Source organism: Felis catus, chromosome E1 (assembly GCF_018350175.1).
Source record: "Felis catus isolate Fca126 chromosome E1, F.catus_Fca126_mat1.0, whole genome shotgun sequence".
NCBI lineage: Eukaryota > Metazoa > Chordata > Mammalia > Carnivora > Felidae > Felis > Felis catus.
The window spans coordinates 54,146,236-54,168,928 of NC_058381.1; the positions used below are offsets into that span (position 1 = coordinate 54,146,236).

Genomic DNA, 22,693 nt, shown 5'->3' on the forward strand with positions numbered 1-22,693 from the left:
ACTGTTGCGTGCATACCCGCTCACGCTCACGGCCACACACGCACGTGGGCAACACTCCCAGGGTGAACCTACGTCCAGCCACTCCCATCCGAGGTCACCCGGAGCAAATCCACCCTGCTCGGGTACAGGCCACTCTCCCTGTCACGCTGAGGCCACGGGCACTCCGGGCTGCCTCATTCAGTAAGCTCTTTGCCCGACGTGGGGCTCGAACTCACAACCCCGACATCAAGAGTCACATGCTCTACTGACTGAGCCAGCCAGGTGCCCGGGGCTGCCTCATTCAGATGCGCTCAGGACACCCGGATGTCTGGTCGCAGACACGCACGCTCTCTCCCACCAAACCGCGTCTTCTAGACTCCTGGTCACTGATCCCTTGGCCCTAGGGCTTTCTTCTCCAAAGACACCGTGTGTGGCGAGGCTGGAAGGGGAGGGGAGAACAGCAGCACTGAGGTTTGGGGCAAACAGACCCCCCGGCTGTGCCCCGTCCCTGGGCTCCCCCGCAAAAGGTGTGGGCTCTCCGTGACTTGCCCGCTAGGCCTCCGCATCCACAGGGCGGTCAGCGGGGACCGCAGGAGTCACCACAGATGGCCGAGGGGACAGGCTGTGGGGATAGCGGAGTGCGGCTGAGCCCTGGGGACCCAGGCGTCCTTCCCTCTTCCCAGGGGCTTCTGGGCGACGGGAGAGGCAGCGGGTCCAGGTGTGCGTGCCCGTGTGTGTAGAGTGTGTGTGCGGGCACACGCCCCCACCCCTGCCTGCAGCGGGAGACAGCTGAGGCTCCAAGCGCTGGCCACTGCAGCGGGCTACCCGTGGGCCCGACATCGTGGGTTTGCTTTTGCACAGATTCCTCAGGAAAGAAAGCAAAACCCTGTGCAGAATGATTTAAAGGGAAAAGTACATGTACCAGGAAATAGATAAGAGCGATGTACCATTTTATAATGAACACAATTAGCAACAGGATAAAAAGTGCCACGTATTTAACATATATCAACGCAGCTAATGCTCGTGATGCCGTGGGACGCTCGTGCTAATAGGAAGCTCGGTTAATGGATGAGAAAACCGAGCCCAGAGTAATGAAGCAACCTGCCCCAGGTCACACAGCGAGCCAGTACCTAGTACACAGGGACAGTCTAGGATAGAGAGAGGCTGAGCCTCACCTGGACGCTTACCCAATAGTTTGGGGTCTCTCATTTCTGGGGTGTGCTTTGAAGAAGGCAGTTGTGACTATCTACAGTCCGCCCCTTACACACAGAGAGACGGTTGACGGAGGGGACCGAGATTTTGGTCTGCGGCACCCTTACAGAGAAAGCAGGTGCTGAGTACCGACTGGCCAGGCCGGTATCAGGGGAGACCGAGGGGCAGGGGGCGGGACTGCTCAGGAAAACTCTTCAGTGGGCCTTTTGGCTTTTGGTTATGGAAGGGGCTCAGGTATGAGAGGCACCAGGAACACAGCTCAACTGTTCTGTATGATGCACACTCACTGGGCATGTCGCGTTTTCCCTCTGGCAACAGCCTGAAGGATCTGGAATTCACGGGCAAGTAGGGAGGGGAGAGAGAAAGAGAGGAAGAGAGAAAGAGAGAGAGAGAGAGAAAGAGAATGAGATGGTGGGGTGGGGAGAGAAACAGAGACACAGAGACACAGGGAGAGACAGGGAGACACACACACACACACACACACACACACACGCAGAGGCAAGAGTTACCCCCGCACAGGAAGCAGAGGATCCTGAGGACGACTGGCCCCGGGAGGATGATGCCAGGAAGATACACCCCGTGGCGAGGGCTGTCAGGGCAAATTCAGGAACAGTGATTTCTGCTCTATTTTAAGCGGTTTCTGTCCTGTGCTGTAATTCCCCTCCCACATCCTCGGTAAGAGCGTCGCGCCCAACTGGCTTCTGCTAATGGCACTCTGGGGAAGGAAGGGAGCCGTGTGCTCAGGCCGGGGGAGGGGTCGCCCTTTGAAGGGAGGCGGCAGCCGCAGGGGGAGGTTTGAGTGAGGACTGAGGGTCCTCTGGAACAGGAGCAGGAGAGGTGACCGCGAGGCCCAGGCCACGTGAGCATCCTCCCCACCAGGGTCCTTGGAAGGCGTGAGACGGTCATGTGGATGTTCGAATAGTGGAGGACTTGGTTACGGTGGGTGCCCCCCGCCACCCGGAGGACTGCAGAGTGGAGGCTGTCACAATAGACAGAAGAGGCCCCCTGACTCTGACTACAGAATATGGGGGAGATGGACGCTGGGCCACCCATCCCTTCCTGCCTCAGTGCATCCCCCCCCCGCGGGCACACGGGGGTGGCTGGAACCCCGGGAGCGCTGGGTGGCAGTCAGGGGGCGGCCAGGACTTACATCTGCAGGCGTCTGCAGCACCCGCAGCCTGCAGGGACCGGGCTGGGCACGGGGGCTCAGGAAGACCCCTGCCTCCGGGAAGTGGCAAGATCCCCTCTGGTCCCGCTCTCCAGCTCTCCCAAACTTCTGGAAGTTTCTGATGAAAACGAGCCGCCCCTCGCCTCTTCACGTGCAGCCCCTCAGCGCACAGGGTTCCTCTCTGCTTCCAGCCAGGATTGTAACAGCCGGTCTTAAGGGTTAACCCACTTCAAGGTAACACACTCCTTGCCTGCTGACCTAAGGCCCTTCATCTGTAACACAGCTAATTTACTTTCTTTTGAGATTTGCAGACCATTGGCCTTGGGGAGCGAAGGATCAGAACTTTTTCAGGCCACAGAGGCCAGCCAGTCTGATGAAGCCGCCTTGACTTTCTGATTAGTGCAGCAATCTTTTAGCAAAATGTTTTTCTTTTTTAAGGGCACACCAATGACTTTACTGACCTCCCTCTGTGCATCTGGAGACCCTGACCTCCTTTGCAGAAAGAACAGAGCACTTGTGCACATCACCAGGCTCTCTTGCACAGTCCCCCTCCCACAGCCCAGGCATCAAAGATCTAGAACTTCTTGTACAACCTCTGAGCACCGAGATAACTCTGTAGCTGGCATCATCGAGTCTGCACGTAATCAAGAAATGTCACAGACCGCTGTGCTCCCTTAGCTGATTAAAACCCTTTAAAAATCTCTGGGGCCAGGCAGAGAGCTCAGAGTTGGACTTTGGACAAGAATCCAACTTGCTGGCCTCCTGAATAAGCTCATATTCCTTTCCAGTCAAAACTGGTCTCTTGGCAGGCACTTGGGTGACTCAATTGGTTGGGCGTCCAACGTGGGCTCAGGTCATGATCTCATGGTTCATGAGTTCAAGCCCCGTATCGGGCTCTGTGCTGACAGCTTGGAGCCTGGAGCCTGCTTCGGATTCTGTGTCTCCCTCTCTCTCTGCCCCTCCCCCCACTCCACTCTTTCTCTCTCTCTCTCAAAAAATGAATAGACAAAAAAATTAATTAAAAACTGGTCTCTTGGATATTGGCTTTTTGAGCAACAGGCAGCCAAACTCGGTTTTTCGGTAACAGGATGTCCCTTCCAGGAAGCCTTCTCGAATACCCTCTGGGTTGTCCCAAATCTGGTGCATTTGTCACAACTTAATGTAATGTCCTATGTACTTGCACGTGTCTCCCTGAGGCCACATCTTGTATGCTGTCCCACGTCCCCCGTGCACCATGGAAGGCCAAATAATGCCCCCCCCGCCAAAGATGTCCACATCTGAATTCCCAAAGCCCACGAGTATGTCACCTTCTAGGATATGATGGTTGAATTGGGTCCCCCCAAAAAGATGTGTTGACATCCTAACCCCCAATACCTATGAATGTGACCTGATTTGGAAAGAGGGTCTCAGCAGACGGAATCAAGTTAAGATGAGGTCATTAGGGTGGACCTTAATACAATACAGACGATGACCTTCCAAGAAGAGAAACAGACATGGAGAAGGCCATGTGACACTGGAGGGGGAACTAGAGCAGTGGCGTCACAAGCCAAGGGGCGCCAACCACACCACAAGCTAGAAGAGAGCCATGAAATGCATTTCCCCGGGAGCCTTCAGGGAGACGGGCCCCGCGGATGCCTTGATTTCAGACTTTCGGTGTCCAGAACTGAGAGAGAATCAAGGTCTGTTGTTTCAAGCCCCCTGGCTTGTGGCACTTTGTGACAGTACCTCTGGCAAGCTCACACACAACAGGGACTCGGCAGCTGTGATTTAGTGAAGGACCACGAGCCACGGACATTTATCTCAGATTACTCGCTGGGCCCGACGTGATCCCAGGGGTCCTTCTGAGAGGGCGATGTGAGCAGGACGGCAGAAGCTGGAGGGGTGCAGGGCCGACAGCCAAGGGATGCAGGCAACCTCCAGAAGCCGGAAAAGGCGAGGAAAAGAGTCTCTCCCCTCCCGCCTCCAGCAGGGCTGGCTGCTCGCAAAAGGCACAGCGTGTGGGCTTGTGCAACCACTTTCTTGTTTTGTTTTTTTTTTTTAACTTTTTTAATATTTATTTTAGAGACAGAGAGACAGAGCACAAGCAGGGGAGGGGCAGAGAGAGCCTGAGACAGAATCCGAAGCGGGCTGTAGGCTCCGAGCCGTCAGCAGAGAGCCCGACGCAGGGCTCGAACCCATGAACCCTGAGATCGTGACCTGAGCCAAAGCCGGATACTCAACCGACGGAACCACCCAGGTGTCCCTACAACCACGGATGGTTCGTTTAGAAAGCAGAGGACCCTCTGCAGAGCCTCCCGTCTCTGTCCTGGCATTCCTGCTACCTGTGAGCCCCGTGTGTGGTCCCGAACCTCCCTGCTCTACCAGGAGAAGCCACGATGTTCGATGCTCGGATTGATCTCAGGAACTGTGGTCAATGAGACGGCTGGTGGCATTATTGAGCTGGAGGCTGCAACACTGTGACAGCCCTGGCTTGAGTTGGCCGGGGATGGTGCTGTCCGCCCCGGGACCTTCTGGGCCAATTAACTGCTCTCGAGGAATAAGGAAAAGCACTTCATGAAAGGCTGGCATCAGCAGGGTGGTTCTCACAGACATGGAGCAAGAAGACAGGTGCGGGGGGAGGGAGGTCTGAAGTGGCCACACTGTCACCATGGGGAGATTAAGCAGGGACCGCCCCCCCGCCCCCAACAATGATAAGAGCATCCAGTTCCCAGCAAACACTGGAGGTACGTTATCTGGCTCACCTCCGCGTTTACTGCAGGGAGAAGGGACTCCTGTCCCGTTTCATAGCCAGGGACCTGGGCTCAGAAAGGTTGAGCAAGTCACCCGAGGTCACCCAGCTAGAGGGCAGCAAAGCGACATTCAAAGTCAGGCCCACCTGAATCCAGACATGTCCCCGCCCCACGCCTGCCCCTGACCCGGTGCCCTGGCTGGGTATCCGGCGCATCCCAGAGCGAAATGCCTCCCCGGGAGCTGCCCGGACCTGTCCTGCCCCAGGAGCCCCGCTGAGAGAATCCTCTAAGAGCCAGGAGTAACAAGATGTGGGATCGTTGTTGCAAAGACTGGGGCGGGACACTATTATTACCGGGGACAGAGAGAAAGGAACAGAGAAGGCAAAATCTGCGTTCAAGGAGTTCAAACTTGCAGACAATTCAGTGTGGATTTTTAAAAGGTGACTGGGAAGGAAGGAATCCTGAGGCTTGAGGGGTGCCGGTGTGGCTACTGGAAAAAAAAAAAAAAGAAAAAGGAACAACAGAAAAAGGCAACAAGTGTGGCCTGTCTTCTGCTTACAGTGATGCTCTGGAATTTCCCCCCATGGCTACTTCTTCTCCTCCGAAGAAAAGGAGGCTCCTTTGTCCTGGGCTTCTGGAATCTGGCAGAAATTCCTTAGGGGCCTTTTTTTTTTTTTACACCTAGTAAGAGGCTGCATGGAAATCTGGCCTCAAGGAGCCAGACTGCTTGTGCTCTGTGGCCAAATCGTAGAGGGCTGGGCCAAGCGGCCTCTTCGCTCTGTCTGGGACTCCCCAGCCTCTCAGGTGCACAGAGTGAGGCCGTCTATTTTAATGGCAGAGAAGCGCCCTCCTAATTAGTTAGACTTGCCGGCCGGGCTGGAGGGAGGGCCCCCCAGAAGCCTTCTTCCTCCACGCTGCAGGGACACATCGGGGAAACATCCGAACCTCACTGCAGTTTAGCATTTGCCCACGCGTGACTCATCCATAAGAAACACCGGGTAAAGGCACAGAACCACACCGCCGCCCCGCCCCCCAAAGCCCCCTCTGCTCACCTGCCCCTGTCTGGTCTGACAGCTTTCCTTTCCATCTCAGACACCGCCCCCTCCCGCACCTCACAAAAACTCCGGACCAGCAAGCTTCACAGGCCGGCTGCGGGCCTTTTCCGAGGTCGAGTGCCAAATTTATTGTAGTATTTACGCATTTCTCACCCACGGAACGCGCGGGAGACCGTGCGAGCGCCTTCAGTAGGCTGCTCTCTTTTGTTTCGTGTGTCCCTAATGAAGTTTTTGAAGGTCGTTCCCTCGCCCCCATTTCCCCCATTAGCCTGTGGTTTTTACTGCGTGATTTTGCACGGCGGGGCGGTTTTTACACGTGAGCAGAACTGACAGCCAAGCGCTTCACATGGCGTCTGACGCTTGGGAACCACTCAAGAAACGCGTCCGGATGTGTTTGATGTGTTTGCTGTTACCGTGAACCGTTCAACCCGGCCTGGAGTGCCCACTACGTGCCAGGCACTGGGTTAGTGTGAGCAGCGGGCACGGCGGTAAGAACAGTAAGACCGTGAGTCTGTGGTGTTGTGCTCCCGTCAGCCACTTGTGTTTAGACGAAGATGTTTCTGCCACTGTCATACCCTGCTTAGAAATGCATGGCTCCCCAGTTCTACTCCGAGCCCATTCTGTACCCATTGCTACCCGCCAAGACAGTGCGCTGCCCTTGGGAGCTAAACATTGGCCCCTGGGCATCTCTGAGTCTCAGAGAACAGAAGGGAATAGGGACTTGCTCGTCTTTGAGCAGGAGGGACTTTGTGAGGGCCCCTTTAACCACCACAAGGGATAAGGGCTAATTCACACCGAGGGGGTGGGGCGCACGTGTGTTAGAAGCACTAATTTGGAGGGGGGAGCTCTAGATGGGCACTGAGTGCGGGCGGTGGTGTGAACCCTGCCAGGCTCTGCCCAGCTGAGCCCTGCTCCCTGGCCTTCACCAGGCTCCTGATTTCCCCAGGCCAGATGTTTGTGGGATTAATGAATGTTGATAAGGCTGGAGGATGAACCACAGTCTCCCCGGGGGTCCCTGCAGCTTGCCTGGGCGGGTCAGGTGGAGGGAAGCTGGGAGGAGGCCTCCCCGGCCATCCTGAGTGCCTGCTGCTGGGTAGTGCAGCAGGACGGGGAGGGGGGCACGTGATGAGATGCCCACTGGGTTCCTCAGGCGGACCTGCTTCAAGGTCACGGCTGATGTTCCACCTGAGGCAAGGCTTCAGTATCACTGCATGTCTCCTCTCCGAGTCCCAAGGCTCAGGCACCCGGGCAGGGAAAGCGTCTGAGTCCTGTGCCCTCCCCCAGCTCCTGGCTCTGGGTTACGTCTCCCCCTGTGAGAGTCGTGGCTGCCCTCCCGCCAAGATCAGAAACGTGCACCCAAACAACCAGTGGGGTCGAACGCTGCGCTGGGGGCTTTGGGGGCAAAGGCTGTAAGCGCTGGTGGGCACTGGTGGAGGAGGAGGGTTTTTGACGGTCAGTGTATGTGTGACCCTGGGCCAGTTGTCTGACCTCTCTATGCTTCCACGTCCTCATCTATAAGACAGAGGTAATGATAATACTAATTAATAACAATAATATAAACCAGGCGCTATCTTAAGCGCTTTGTATTATGGTAACGCACTCATTCCTCATTAACTACTCTGTGAGGTCAGAATCCATTTTATCCAAATCTGGCAGATGAAAAAAAAGCTGAGGAGACCAAGGCACAGAGAGGTTAAGTAATCTGCCCAAGATCACACAGCAGGTGGCAGAGCCCCAGGAGGCTGCCCCTAGATTTTGTGCTCTTGACCATCACGCTGTAGTCCCTCCCTGCGGGCACATTGTGAGGGTGTCATGAGACGGGACCTGGAAAGGACTTAGGACAGGGCTGTACGTGAGGTGTGCCATAGCTCGCTAAGAGTTAGCTGCCACTGGGGTTATTAATGTTATTATTTTTCACCTAGCCATCGGTCCCGCGAGGAGGGAGCACTGCCCTCGGCCCTCTCTAACAGCCCCAAACCCGGCGCCCGAAGCCCACTCTTCCCCGTCAAGTCCTTGACCAGCAAGCCAGTCGGGGAAGCAGTGGCAAGGTCGGGGCTCCATGGCGTCTCATGTTAGGAGCTGTGGTGGTAGATGCCCTGAGCCCTGGGGCCCTGAGCCGCCTCTCCTCCCCGTCCTCGTGAACACCTGCTCAGACCCCAGCCAGCTAGCTCTGCAAACAATCTCACCGGCCCCGACTTTTCTGGCCTTTGTCCAGCATGACTCACGGCCATCTCCGCCCGTTCCCTTTGGGTTTTCCAAAGTCACCCTCAGAGGTGACTTCAGGGAAACTTAGTGGGGGAACCAGGCCAGAATTGTGTTAATGAGGCCCTGAGGACCCGCCTGTGAGTTGCCATCTGGAAAAGGTAATCTGTGCCGACTGCCAGGCACCGGCCGGATCTGAGTGGAGGTTGGGAGACTCGAGAGCACGGCCCTAATATTTTGCAATGGCTCCAATCCCAGGCTGCCCTTGTGACTTGCTTTCACCAATAGAATCTGGTGGCACATTCCAAAGCCCAGGCCTCAAGAGCCTTGCAGCTTCTATATTCACCTCTCAGACCACCAGGCCCCCAAGACCACTAGGCCATGAAGGATGGTAAGCCACAGGAAGAAAGGCCTGTACCACAGCTGTCCAGCCCAGCCCAGGCCAGCCCAGCAGATGGCCAGCAGAGAAATGATAAATCATGGTTGTTTAGCCAGGAAGTTTTGGGGCGTTTTTCTGGGCAGCAATAGGTAACTGACTGGAGGCTGGGGCTGGGAGCAGGCTGGGCATGCTCCTGTGGGCAGAGGCTCCCCAGCTCTGTATGGTTCCCTAGGGGTCAAGGGTAAAGGAGCAGGTGCAGACCTCCACGGTCTGCTCAAGATCTTTGGTGAGATGATGTCTTTTGGTCACCCTTCCCCATTCTGCAGGAAGAATGGCCTCTCCCTTCCCTAAGCCCTGGATGATCCCCACCCCCCCCCCCGCCGCTGACACTGAGCCCCCAGAGACGCCAGTTGGAGCTGAAACTCCTGTTCCCAACCCCCACCCCTCCTACCACTCCCAGGAGGCTCTGTGGGGCAGGAGACTTGGGCAGCCGGCTGGGAACAGGTCTCTCCCTTGGCCAGAGTGGGAAATTCAAAGTCACAGACACCTCGGTACCCTATGAGCCAGAGGGCAGAAAAGTGGGCCATTGCAGCGACTTCTCTTGATGGGGACAAAGACACAGGGCAGAGACCACTTGAACCCTCCCACACAGAGAAATCCCACGCATGGGCCAGAAAGGGGCTCTGAGGGGTATGGGTAGGGAGAGGGGAGTCAGCCCCCAGGAAGCAGGGGTCATTACCAACTCCCCAGGCATCTGTCTAGACCATTTGCCTGCCTGAGCGCATAACTGAGTCAAGATCTAATTAGTTTCTGTGTCCTGGCTGAAAGCCAATGAGGGAGAGGCCCACAGGAAGATCTGGGGAGAGGGCATGCTTAGGGCACGCTGGGGTCTCCAGTCCAGACGTGTGGGGAGAAGGAATGAACATCTCATTTCCACACATTGCACTATCCCAGATAAAAAACATATGTGCCTCTGATGGACGCCACCCCTCCCCGCCTCCCTAAGGACCTTGGGCCGCACATGTCCACCCTACGCCCATCTCTGTGCACTGGTTCCCAGGGATTCAGGCCAGATTCAAATGTGTCAATTTCAGGTGATGAATGATCAAGCCCTTCCTAATTTGCATGTTAAGTTTCCTTGTGGCAGAAATAAATAGCCTCAGCTCATCAGAGAAGAGCTTTCTTGGGGGGGCCTTTCATTAAAGCGGTAGTGAGCACTTCTCCAGCGTGTTCCGTCCCGTACTGTGGGGGGGTCTGGGTCCCCAGGCCACCTGTCCCAGGGCTGCTGGGATGGGCTCTGGAGAATCTGTCAGTCACTGCCAAGTGGGAGGAGGGGAGGGTGGGGAAGAGAGGGCGTGGCTTGTGTGCGCACACCTGTGTGTTCTAGAATGTTCCGGCAGTGAAGCTGGCAGCCGGTGCACATCCCTGGCCTCATCCCTAATTTTCAGCATAACCCTGGATGCGTTAACTTTACCCCTTGGGTGTCAGTTTCTGCATCTATAAAATGAGAAGTGTAGTTACTGCTTTATGGGTTCCTCGGGCCGCCTGTGGGCGTGACCCACCGGGACGCTGGTGAGTGAGCACACACCATGGGCGCCTGCGGGTGGCCTGTGCGTGGGCTGTGGCGGGACACCCAGAGCTGTGCCTACCTACCATGTCAGCAGAAGAAAGACAGCAGCTTCTCTCTGCCTGCCCCAGCTTCGGGGGAACCCATGATGCCTGGAATGTTCTCCCTGCCCCCCCCCCCCCCCCAGCAAGGGCTCTCGGGGCCATGACTCCTCAGGGTGGTGCTCTGAAGCCGTGGGGACACTGGGAGAACTCAGAAGACATCCGAGGGCAGAGAGAGGGGAGGCCAGAACCGCCTCCCCCAGCACAGGGCATCCCTCCCACCTCCTGAGGGTTTCAGCCTGATGAGGAAAACGTCACCAGATCAACCTGGATCCTGGAGTCTTTGCTCTCTACCAGACCAGAACCTTGCACAACTGGGTAGCCCGGTCAGACCCCAGCAGCCCCGGATGCTGGTGCAGGGAGCCTGGGTTTGAATGGCAGCTCTGACCCTCCCACCCGGTCTGGTCCCTGAGGAAAGTCACTTTCCTCTCCCAGCTGCAGGATGGAGGGCTCAGCCTAGATGCCAACCGGGCCATCGTTGTGTGGCCGCATGACGGTGTCACGGCTCCGGGCTTGTGCCCCCACCTCCCCGAGGCCTCAGCGGGGGTCCAGCGAGGTGACACCCACCACGAGTCTCTGGCCCTGGCGGGAGTGGGGGGCCCACTTCCTCCCCAAGCCAGGACCCATTAGTGAGGATGTGAGGAGACAGGTTGCTATGGAAACCGAGACAGCCAATGTTTCTGAGACTTTTGCTTCTTGTTTCCCTTTTCCCCCTTACATTTCGAACTTATTCATCTTAATTGACATAATTATTGCCGCGTCAACCTGAGGCACAGGGAAGCCAGCTGTGCCCCTCGCTGCCCACCACCTGCCCTGACCCTGCGGGGCTCCCTCCCTGTCGCTTCTCTCCCGGCTTCTCCTGTCACTCACCAGCAATCCCCCGCGGACAGGAAGAAGCTGTCCCAAAGCAGGGGGAGGCCCCCACCCCAGCGCTCCTGGGCCCCTGTGGGGACAGGGGTCATGGCCGCTCCAGGTAACTGAGATGCCAACTTGCCTTCCAGTCCAAGCTCCTCACCTAGAGCCGACTAGGACTCCTTATTTACACCTCGGGAGCGGACCCTTCTGCCCACTGGGTAAATGAACTTGGGTCTCTCCGAGCCTCCATATTCTCATCTGTGCAATGGATCTGTCCTACCTGCCCGTGCATCCCATGCCCGGGGAACAAATGGAGCGTGAAAGGAAAGCAGTTCTATTGCAACAGGAAGTCCCATCAATTTCGACCGGGTGGGGGGAGGAGAGACCCCCCCCCCACAAGGGGCTGGAGGGTGGCCGGCCAGTTCCACCCTCATGTCCCCCAATGCCAAACCAGCCGCCGACTCTAGCGTGTGGGACTGGACGCCTGCTCGCACCCGGGAAGCTCTGGTGGCTCCAGCTGGGAGAGTCTGGGCAGGGGGGGCGGCACCGGCACCTTCCTCTCGACCACTGGTTCTCAACGGGTGGATGTGGCCCTCTAAGGCACACTTGGTGGTGCTGGAGACATTTCTGGCTGTCACATTTCAGGGAGGGGGCTACTGGGATGTAGTGCGTGGAGACCAGGGGTGCCGCTAACCCCCCCTGCCGTCCACGCGGCGGTCCCCAGGGCAAAACGCGATCTGCTGCCAATGTTAACAGTGCCCGGGCTGAGAAACCCTGCTCTGCTCATGGTCTTCCTCGTGGGCGGCACAGGGTATCGTCTGGGGGGGGGGGCCCTCTCACCCTGCTCCCTCCCCCATCGTTGAAAGCCGGCCCTGTGTGTGCAGGCGCGGGGCTGGCTGGGCTCCCTGCACCCCTCCTCCCTTCCCGGGCTCCGCCGGAGCGGGAGGGGGGCCTCTGGGTCAGGGGAAGGACAGCACGCTTGGCTGGGGGCCTCTTTCTCCTCCCAGCCCACCTCCCCCATCCCTCCCCGAGGATTACGACATTTCTAAACTCGTTAACTTTTAATTACTACCTTCCCTCTGCCTGAGTACACTGGCTCCAGGCCACGTACATCTCTATTAAAATTCAATTTATGCCCATCATAACTAATTCCTGCACTTCAGCTTCCTCACCGGCAGCCTTCAATTTTCAGACAGGATGTCCAAACTCATGGCCAAATCAGAGTTTATCTCCAAAGAGGCTGGCAATGGGGTTGGGGGGGGAGGGGAGGGTCTGGCTTTGTTGAGGAAGAGGGGTCCGGAGCCTCCTACAAGCACTGGAAGGAGAGTGTGGCCAGACAGAAGGAGGCGGGGACAGCCTGCCCCGTGGTGTGGACATGGGTGGGTGGTGTGTGCTTGGTGGCCTGGGAGGCCGCCATTTCCACTTACACAGCCATCGATGAGCAGCCACCCTTCCATACACTTAACCTTACATGACACTCATGACCCTCCGGGAGGCAGCCTGTAATAACTGGTGTTATTATTCCCATTTAACAGACCGGGCAGCTGAGGCAGGGCTTAAGTCATTTGCCCAAAGGCATACACTGAGTCACAGTCAAGACAGGGACTCCTACTGGGGGGGATGCTCGCACTGAGCCTTGGAAGATCAGGCAGCAAAAGTGAGTGAGGACAGTGCAGGTCACTGGGGAGAGGTAAAGGCAGGTGGTCCTGAACAGTAGGCACCATCAGGAAAGGACACATTCCGCCCATTAGCCAAGGACGTGGGTGAGGGAGGAGACTGGGAAGAGGGGCAGGACAAGGGCACACAGGGGCCTAAGGCGCCCTTGACCCAAATCCTCCAAAGATTGCCCGCCTCCTGCAGGACGCAGCCCAGAATGTCCCTCCTGGCAGTCGTGATCCTTCCTCCGCCATCCTGTGCCGGCCGTGTCTCCCTGATCGCAGGGCAGCATCACTGGCCCAGTCTCGCCCCCTCCCCGCCACGTTCACATCTTCCCCTTCACTGGCTCCTCATCCAGCCCCCCTCACTGTCCCTAAGCTCCCCTATGTCCCTAGACCTAGCTGACCGTTGTTAGTGTCCCACAGCCGTCGACACACAGCCGGCCACTCGGTCCTTCTCAAAACCCCCTCCCCGTTCTGTGACACCCTGATCTCCGTCTTGGCCTCTTGCTTTCGTTCCGTTGGGCAGGTTCCCACCTCTTTTGTTTATTTGCTTTCGGGGACCCTGGGGCTCTTTCCTCCGTGCTATGGCCGCTCTCTCGCCCTGCCCGTTCCCACGGGGTCCGCTGTCACGCTGATGTCAGCGATCCCTAAGTCAAGATCTTCAGCTTGGGCTTTCCTTCCCCACCCCAGGCGCGCGTATCTTCCTCGCCTGCTGGATGCTGCTACCCGGTGTTTCTCCACGCACCCAAGGGGAGCACGGAGACTCCCTGCTTTTCCAGGGTTTCCTCCACCAAGTCCCTGCCTCTCCACCTGCCTTCCTCCCTCACCCGCACGTCCAGCCCCTCGTCACGTCTGCTCAGTTCTGCCTCCTGGATATGTGTCAGACCCCTCCGCTCCTCCGCTCCCCACTGTCTCCAAGATGGCCCGGCCGCCCGCCTCCCGTCACCCCTGTCCACCCCGGCGTTCGCCTGTCCTCCTCCAGTCCACTCTCCGCCCTGGTGCCTGGCTACAGGGTTTAGAAATGGACACCTGATCACGGCCCTTCTCTGTGAAAAACGAGTCAAGGGCCCCACACAGCTTTTGGCCTGAGAGAAGAGCTCCCCGGGAGCGCCAGCGAGCCCCGACTTGACTGACCCTGGCCGCTTCTCCAGCATCCTGACCTCCCGTCAGGACCTCCCGTCCGTCCTCAGCTCTTCTGTCTGCGCGCATGGCACACGGCTGCCTCCAAAGCCCCACTTCCGCCTCTCCCAGCTCTGCCTAACCCTGCTCATTCTCAGCGTCCCCAGTGACACCTTCTCCGACCTGTCCTTCACCTTGATGGCGCTTGTCGAAACTGGAGCCCGGCAATTACGTGAAGAGTTACCGAGTGCTGCTTCCATCCCGCGCTGCACACTCTATGGGGGTCAGGGCTCCCCTGTCTTATTTAGCACCCAACGTCTACACTCCAGGGGAGCTCCACCCGTTCACTTCCCGTCCCCGCCAATGCCTCTTCCCCTCTGGGTTCAAGTTCGACATCTTCCACAAGCTGCCCTCAACTTCTCCAGGCCTTTACACCTGCTGTCCCTCCTCAGTCTGGGCGCACACGAGCCACGAGTCCTGCTTCTCGGCTAGAACAAACCTTTCCCAAGGGCGATGGGAAGGGCGGGGCTGGCACTGCCTTCCCTGACTGTCCTCCTTGACCAGCTGTGTGCCAGGTGGGCAGAGAGTCCCAGATCCGTGCCTTGCGACTGAGCAAAGTAGCGTCCCCCGATGTTCCTCCATCAAACCTGGAGGGAGAGGATCTGGCTCTCATCTTGGTTCAGAGACTTCAGTCTTGAAGCCCCACGTCCCTCCCTACCAAGACGACTCTCCTGTAGGAGCTGCTGATGCACGGGGATTGAGAACAGGTGCCTACGGGAAAGGGGCTGGCACACGGCCTGGCATGGGGTAGACGATCACTTGAAGCGTTCGTCATCAAGAGTTAACATACGTGAAGTCCTTGAGACGGGGCTGGGCCCACGTAAGCTCCTTGTGTTAGCTGTGACTAGTTCCCCTGCGCTGGTTTAGGAGGCTGGCGGGGGCCATCCCCGGAATGTTGGGCCCCGCAGTGCCGCCACTGTTTGGGGGCGGGGGACAAACACGGCAAGACAGCTCGGAGCAGGGGGAGGGATGCAGGCTCGGGGTCCAAAAGACCCTGGGTAAAACCTGACTTCCCAGGTCTGGCTGTGTGACCTCGGGTAAGTTGCTGAATCTCTCTGAGCTGGGACTCCCAGCTAGGAGGTGGAGATAATAATAGCGTTAATCTCTCAGAACCGCTGTTAGTTAGAGGTTGGCTCAGTTCTGGGCACCCACGTGGTATATGCTCCAGCACCCGCCAGGAGCCCGCTGGCCTCTGCATCCTTGGCCTCGGCCGCCTGCTCTCACTTCTAAGGGGAGGCCAGAGGACAAGCCAGAGATAAAGCAGCTGGCCCGGAGAGTTTCTCTTCATCCTCTTCTCTGAAGAATTTCAAAGGCTGCGGCTGCCCCCCATGTGTCCCCTGCTTTGTGCCCATAGCGAGGGCTGCGGCATGCGTGGGTCTCTGCCTCAGCCACGGGGCTTTCTTCTCTCTGCCGTGGAGCCCGCGGGCAGTGCCCTGACACCACAGCTCCCCCACAAGGGACATCAGCCTGGCCGTGGGGCTGGGGACGCAGCCTGGGGCTGGCCAGTGTCCTGCCTGGCTCTTCTGAGCTTCCCCTCCACACACCTGCTCTTCTCCACGCCAGCCAGGGGCCAGCCGGGGCCTCAGAGTCCGGACTCGGCCTCCACTCGTCTTACCTCCTCACGCCTGCTCATCGCAGGGTCTGCGGGGCCCCTGGCTTCTTGCCCTCTCAGGGCAGAGGAACGGCGTACGGTGACAGGACCGTGGCAGAAGGAGCCCCGTCAGGACCCCGTGTGCGTCTACACAGGTGGGACAAGAACCCACACGGGTCACACAGCCTTCCTGGATCTGCCACTTGCTCTCTTCATGACCCCAGGCAAGTTCCAGAACTTCTCCGAGCTCCAGTCTCCTCATTTTGCAAAATGACAGTAATAACACTCACCTAGTGCTGCTGTGAGATGATGTATGTTCAGTTAACCATGCGTGGGAATCTAAGTGTGTGTGTGTGTGGGGGGGGGGTTGTCCCCAGCCACACAGTTCTGGCTGGTTCAGTGGATGATGCAAAGTGAAGCAGAATTGATTCGACTTGGGGAGAGGGCCCTGGAGGGTGGAAGGCGGGGAAGAGAGGGCAGAGGAGGGGTGCCGAGGGGAGGGAATGGGGGAGAGTGATCTGATGGAAGAGACTCCAGGGGCAGCACAAGAGGGCCTGACCTTTCATGAGCTACCATCCCACCCAGTCAGGAAGTTAGGCTAACAGGCCAATGTGCTTCACCCAGACATAGACTCACGATGGTTAAACATGATACAAGAGCCTGAAGGAATCACACCCACCCACCCAACTACCTACCCACCCCCCCCACGTGTGCGCATGTACAGAGGCTAACAAACACACTAGAGCGTATACTTCCAAGTAAGTATTGTGTTCAACCTCCTCCCACCCACCCCCAACACACACCAAGAGCCACGGTGAGAGGCCGTGCACCTGTCCCACTGGTGGAGGGGGGGGCGGTGGGGACAGTGCCCAACCCTTTGGGACGGTCTTCCCAGGCAGTATCCCACCCACATGGGAAAAGAGATCTCATTCCCTTCGAGTCTGATAATGCTTTATACCCATAGTGGTACCCCGAACTCTCAAACTGGGAATTCAAGGCTGGTTTCAAAACCGGTAACATATGTCACCAACAAGGGGCTCTCACAGCACTTGACCACAAAAAGAGCTCTAAAGAGGGTCCTGGACCATAACGGTGTCATCGGACAGGTGCACAGAGCCCCCGTGACCACCTAGGAGGAGATGTGCTCGCTTGCACACGAGGTCCCGAGGTCCGGCTGGTTTGTCACCAGATCTGTCCTGCTATTCTACCGAGACAAACACTTTGTGTAATCCTAGCAGGTGCTGTTTATTTCATGCCTGTTGCAGCAGGGACTGGGCTTGTCCCGTAGAATCTCACTGAATTCTTACTGGAACTTTCTAGAGTGGGCATTACTGCTCCCAATTCCGAGAGGCAGGGTGGCTCATTCCGCCCAAGGCCCAGAGCCAGGAAGTGGTAGGAGGGTGACTGTATTCAGGGGCGCCCAACTCTGAGGTCCACGCTATTTCCATTCTGCCCCCCACAGTCATTCGTCCTCAGAAGGATGCGGCAGGCTTTCCTTCGTGTGGGTGTCACACGCGTGCACACACGCCACGGCCATTCTGTTTCAGATCCCACTGAGAATGAAGGCCGGTGGAGAGTGGATGTGAATGCAACGTTGTTCCTTTGGAGACGGAGTAGGAAACAGCGGAATTTATGGCGGCACTTCCAATCTTATTTTCTCTCAACTTGCTGAGTAAATTCAGCCATCTTTCTGCCTGAAAATTGGATATTATCACCCAACTCAAGCCCTGGGGTTCGCAAGAGACTAGGAAGTTCTCAGCGGCAAGCAGTGGTCAGAGAAGCAGGGGATAAGCCGGCCAAACTCCTCTGGGTTGCGATTTTCAGTATGCATTTATTTCAAAGGTGAATCCGGTACATTTTATTGAGCCAAAAAGCAAGAAAATGCTAGAAATCCAATAGCGACATGTCAAAAAGACCCAGGATCCAGCTTGAGGAAGCTCCACGGGCCGATTATGGGTTACTACGGAGCATCAAAGTGAAGAATGACAGGGATAGATTGAAACACACTGAATAAGAAAAATAATCCATCAGTTCATACTGATGCTAAATTATTTTAAAGGAAGGTGAGAAAGGGAAGATCCTTTTTATAAAAGAATGACAAATTGGGCATGCAAGCTGGTGCAGCCACTCTGGAAAACAGTATAGAGGTTCCTCAAAAAACTAAAAATAGAACTACCCTACGACCCAGCAATTGCACTACTAGGCATTTATCCAAGGGATACAGGTGTGCTGTTTTGAAGGGACGCATGCACCCCCATGTTTATAGCAGCACCATCAGCAATAGCCAAAGTATGGAAAGAGCCCAAATGTCCATCAAGGGATGAATGGATAAAGATGTGGTATACATATATATACGACGGAGTATTACTTGGCCATCAAAAAGAATGAAATCTTGCCATCTGTAACTACGTGGATGGAGCTGGAGGGTATTATGCTAAGTGAAATTAGAGAAAGACAAATATCATATGACTTCACTCATAGGAGGACTTTAAGAGACAAAACAGATGACCATAAGGGAAGGAAAGCAAAAATAATATCAAAAGAGGGAGGGGGGGACAAGACAGAAGAGACTCATAAATATGGAGAACAAACTGAGGGTTACAGGAGGGGTTGTGGGAGGGGGGAGGGGCTAAATGGGTAAGGGGCACTAAGGAATCTACTCCTGAAATCATTGTTGCACTATATGCCAACTAATTTAAAAATTAAAAAAAAAAATGATTACTCCCCCCCCACCAAAATGACAAATAAAAGTAAAAGAGAAGTAGAAAATCTGCTTATCACAACCACAAAGGTAATAACTGATTCAGGTTAGACTCCTCAGTGGATACTCAACCACCGAGCGAGAGATTTCTGGGGAGGAGAAGAGTCACAGTTTCGAGTTATCCCTCAAAGGGAAGGGGCGCCTGGGTGGCTCAGTCGGTTGAGCATCCGACTTCGGCTTGGGTCATGATCTTGCAGTTGGCGAGTTTGAGCCCCGCATTGGGCTCTGTGCTGACAGCTCAGAGCCTGGAGCCTGCTTCTGATTCTGTGTCTCCCTCTCTCTCTGCCTCTCCCCTGCTTGTGCTGTCTCTCTCTGTCTCAAAAATAAAGATAAAGATTAAAACACACACACACACACACACACACACACACACACACACACACACAACAAACAAAAAAAACAAAGGGAAAAGGATACCTCCAGACCTTGACAGTGGAGAAATCTGGTGCACATCACCTTGACCAGCTGATCAAACGTAACCTCACCAATAATGGGGCAAAGTGACAGGAAGTGTCTTCAGGTATGAAGCACGAAGGACTCACGTCTGGGTAATTTTCTTGCCAAGAAGGTTTAACCTGAATCTAATCAGGAGGATGTAACTGGACAGATCTACCCTAGGGGACATTCTGCAAAACTGGCTGAGCTCTTAGAAATGTCAACGCCGTGAAAGGTAGCAAGAAACAATGAGGGATAGTTCTAGATTTCAGGAGTCTAAAGAGTCATGACAACCACATTTCATGTGTGGTCCTTGATGAGATCTTGTATCAAACAATAATAAAAATGGCCACAAAGGACATAATTGGGACAGAGGTATCAATGTGAAATTTTCCATTCTTTTTTTTTTTAATTTAAAATTTTTCTTTTGAGGTGGGGGGTAGAGGGGTAGAGGGAGAGAGAAAGAGAATCTCAACCATGCTCAGCACAGAGCCTGATGCGGGGCTCGATCCCTTGACCCTGGGATCATGACCTGAGCCCAAATCAAGAGTCGGACGCTCAACTGACCGAGCCACCCAGGCGTCCCTCGCTGTGAAATTTTCTGAGTGTGAAAATTGCACTGTGGTCCTATAGGGCAATGCCTTATTCTCGGGAAATTCTACTTAGGGGTGAAGTGACATGATGTCTACAACTAATTCTTCTGCATTCCTTTTTTTTTTTTTTAAGTTTATTTATTTATTTTGAGAGGGGAGGGACGGGCAGAGAGAGAGGGAGACAGAATCCCAAGCAGGCTCCACGCTGTCAGCACAGAGTCTGAGGCGGGGCTCGCTGGAACTCACAAACCGTGAGCCCAAATCAAGAGTCGGACGCTCAACCGACTGAGCCACCCCGGCGCCCGGAGAAGAGACCTTTCTTATGGGCACAGCACATATTTGATTAGAACAAAATTCTGACCAACTTGTACTTGGGCACCCAGTGGCTGCTGTGCCGTCACGGCCAGCCTTCCTGGGTGAGGAGGCAAGGGGATGAGTTCCCCCCCCCGGACGCGTGTTTGCATCCCCCTGAAATTTCCACCCAACCAAAACCCTGAAACAGAACACAGCTCACCCACAGACAACGTAAAAGCCGGAGCCGACCCCCGTGCAGTCAAAAATCCACGCGTGACTTCTGACTCCCCACGCCCCTCCAACTGAACTACTAAGACCTACATTGACCGGAAGCCTTCCCGATAGCATTAACCATCAATTCTCATGTTATTTTGTACACTATATGTATCACATACTGTAGTCTTCCAGGAAAGTAAGCCAGAGAAAAGAAAATGTTATTACGAACACGGTACGAAAGAGAAAATACATTTACAGTGCTGTGTGCACTATATTTATCAAAAACACCCGCCTGTTAGTGGACCCGTGTGGCTCAGCCCATGCTGTTCGAGGCTCAACGGTATTTGCATTCCCCTCTCTGCTTTGTTTTCTAGAACCTGCAAAGCACACTTAGTAGAGGCTGCTTGGGATGCATATTAAGGAAGCCACGGTCACAGTCCTTCCTCAGCGAGAGGCTGGACGTAAAGAATTTCCAGCCCTGGAGCCGGACGACTTCTATTTGAAGCCCAGCTCAACCATCTGACCTTGGGGGAAGTGTTTAATGTCTCTGAGCCCCAGTCTGCCCATCTGTCGAATGGGAAAAATAACCGAACGTTCTCAAAGGATGGCTGGCAGGATTGAATGAGATAATCACACAGGGTGCATATAACGCCTGCCAGGTAGTTAATTCCTTTTCATTGCCAGTGATTCCGATGATCGTTACCATCATCAATAGCCGGGGCCCTGACCACTACCTGGACGCCTCTAAGACAAAGAGCTGTTTTCAGAGGAAGCCCTTTGCATCCATGGGCAAGTCTGATCCTTAAGCTGATCCTTAGCAGCTGTCCCTGTGTACTGTCCACACTGGCAGCCTAGCAGTCCCAACCCTCCTCCTCCTTCCAGAAGAAGTCAGGGGCAGGCTGGGAGGCCACTTACACCTGTGGTGTCAAAACTGCCCCAGGGATGCCAGGTAGCAGCCAGGAGCGTTCTGGGTCCCCGGGTGCAAACCGCCACAGAGGCTGCTCGGGGGGGGGGGGGACACCCCTGGTCTCCCTTGTGGGCTCCCTGGAGACCCAACGCCCAGAGCAGCCAGCACTGGAAGGCCCCCTGCTTCCTTGGCCTCTCACCATCCGGAGGGGAATGTGGTCCTCCTGTCCTGGACCCTCCAGCTCCCTCCTCTGACAAAGTGGCCACATCCACCAGCTGATCCAGTCCAGGGTTGGGGCAGAAGGGATGCGGAGGGGGCAGGGTCGGGGGTTGTCGCCCTGAACTCTGGCCTCCCTGCTCGGCAAAGAAAAGGACGGTTCTCTGGAAAGGACAGATCCGCCAGTAATTAAGTACCGTCCTGTTATTTGCATTCTGGTCCCTGGTGGCAGATCTGTATCAACATCCCCAGGGCAAGACAATCTTGTTTCCCCAACAAAACCGATTATGCACATCAGGCCTGGGGATTAATCACCAGCCGCAGGGGTGGGGAGGCGGTGAAAGCAGGTGGAGATGCCGGAGGGAGGAGGGAGGGATTGCCGGGAGGAAAGGCCGGAGGCCAGGCCGGGCTTGGGGGCCCAGCCGCCCGTTGCTCATGCTTCTGGCCACAATCCCCCTTCACTAAGACCCTGTGCCCCTCCCTCCTCTCCGTTCTCCCCATTTGGCAGTGTCCTGGGGAGGGAAGGGCGAGTCCAGAGTTCAGGGCACGGGCACAAACATGGAGTAGGGACAAGCCCAAAACCCTTGGGCAGGCCACTTCCGTGCCCCCAAATACAAGATGTCCTTCCCTTACTGATCCCGGGTTGCTACATGCCCCACCTGTGTGTCGGATCCAAGCCCCCCCCCCCCAGTGCTCCCCGGAGATAGCAGAGTTCTCCTGGGGGCTGGGGAGCAGGGGCTGGTCACAGTCATGACCACAGCCCAGCTGCTGGGAGTAAGCTCCCCGACCTCAATCCTTGTTGCATGAGCTACTCCGTCTGGCCCCCTACCTAGACATCCTCCATTGGGCTCAGCAAGGCAGGGTCCTCATACTCCCGGGGCAGGGCTGTCTTCCCCCCTCCACCCCGACTTCTGCCACCCCAGCCTCCCAGTAGCACTGGTGTGGGAACTCCTGTCCCCCAAATGGCCACGCGGGCCCCCCACCCTAGTTCCCCTTCAGGGCACAGCAGGGGCTCTGGCAGCCAGGAGGGAGGGGAGGGGAGGCTTGCCTGTACTCCAGCGAGAACTTGGTCAGCTCCCTGCTGTTGTGGAGCCACTTGAATTCCAGCGGCCAGCTGCCCTCGGCCATGCACGTGAGCACCAGGCGGTTCCCCTCCAAGTGCACCTGCGTTCGCACCGGCTCCGTCTTGAAATAGGGGGCCACATCATCTGTGGTAAACAGAGACACAAAGCCACCAGTTAGCAGTGCTCACCTTCAGGTGGTTGCTCACGTGGTGCCCTAACGCCCTGGGCAGACAGAGCAGGTGCAGCCAGCTAACTTGCTCAAGGTCACGTGGCCGGGAAGGACTTGAACTTGGGTCGGTCTGACTTCGGAGCTTGATCTTCAGAGGGAGTCCTCCACCCCTACCAACCAGTTCTCGGCCTCCCTCCTCCCAGACCGCGCCAGGCTCACGGCCTCTGCTGCCACCGCCCTGTTCTGGTGCTTTCTGTCGCTCTCCCCTCGAGATCCCCATCCACTGGACACCCTGCGATTCTGGGGGCACTTACTGCCCTTTGGTCAAAGGGAATATAAATGTCACAAGGAAACCAGGGGAGG

General features: G+C 56.1%; 1 protein-coding gene across 3 annotated transcripts in view; it reads right to left on the reverse strand.

The window, feature by feature from the left end:
- SDK2 (sidekick cell adhesion molecule 2) overlaps positions 1-22,693 on the reverse strand; it is a 263,997-nt gene that overhangs the window by 117,310 nt on the left and 123,994 nt on the right. For all 3 annotated transcript variants that reach the window (XM_045045056.1, XM_011289338.4, XM_045045057.1), the window contains exon 2: positions 22,146-22,305. In XM_045045056.1, the coding sequence (XP_044900991.1) occupies positions 22,146-22,305 (160 nt within the window). The remainder of the gene's footprint in view (positions 1-22,145; positions 22,306-22,693) is intronic.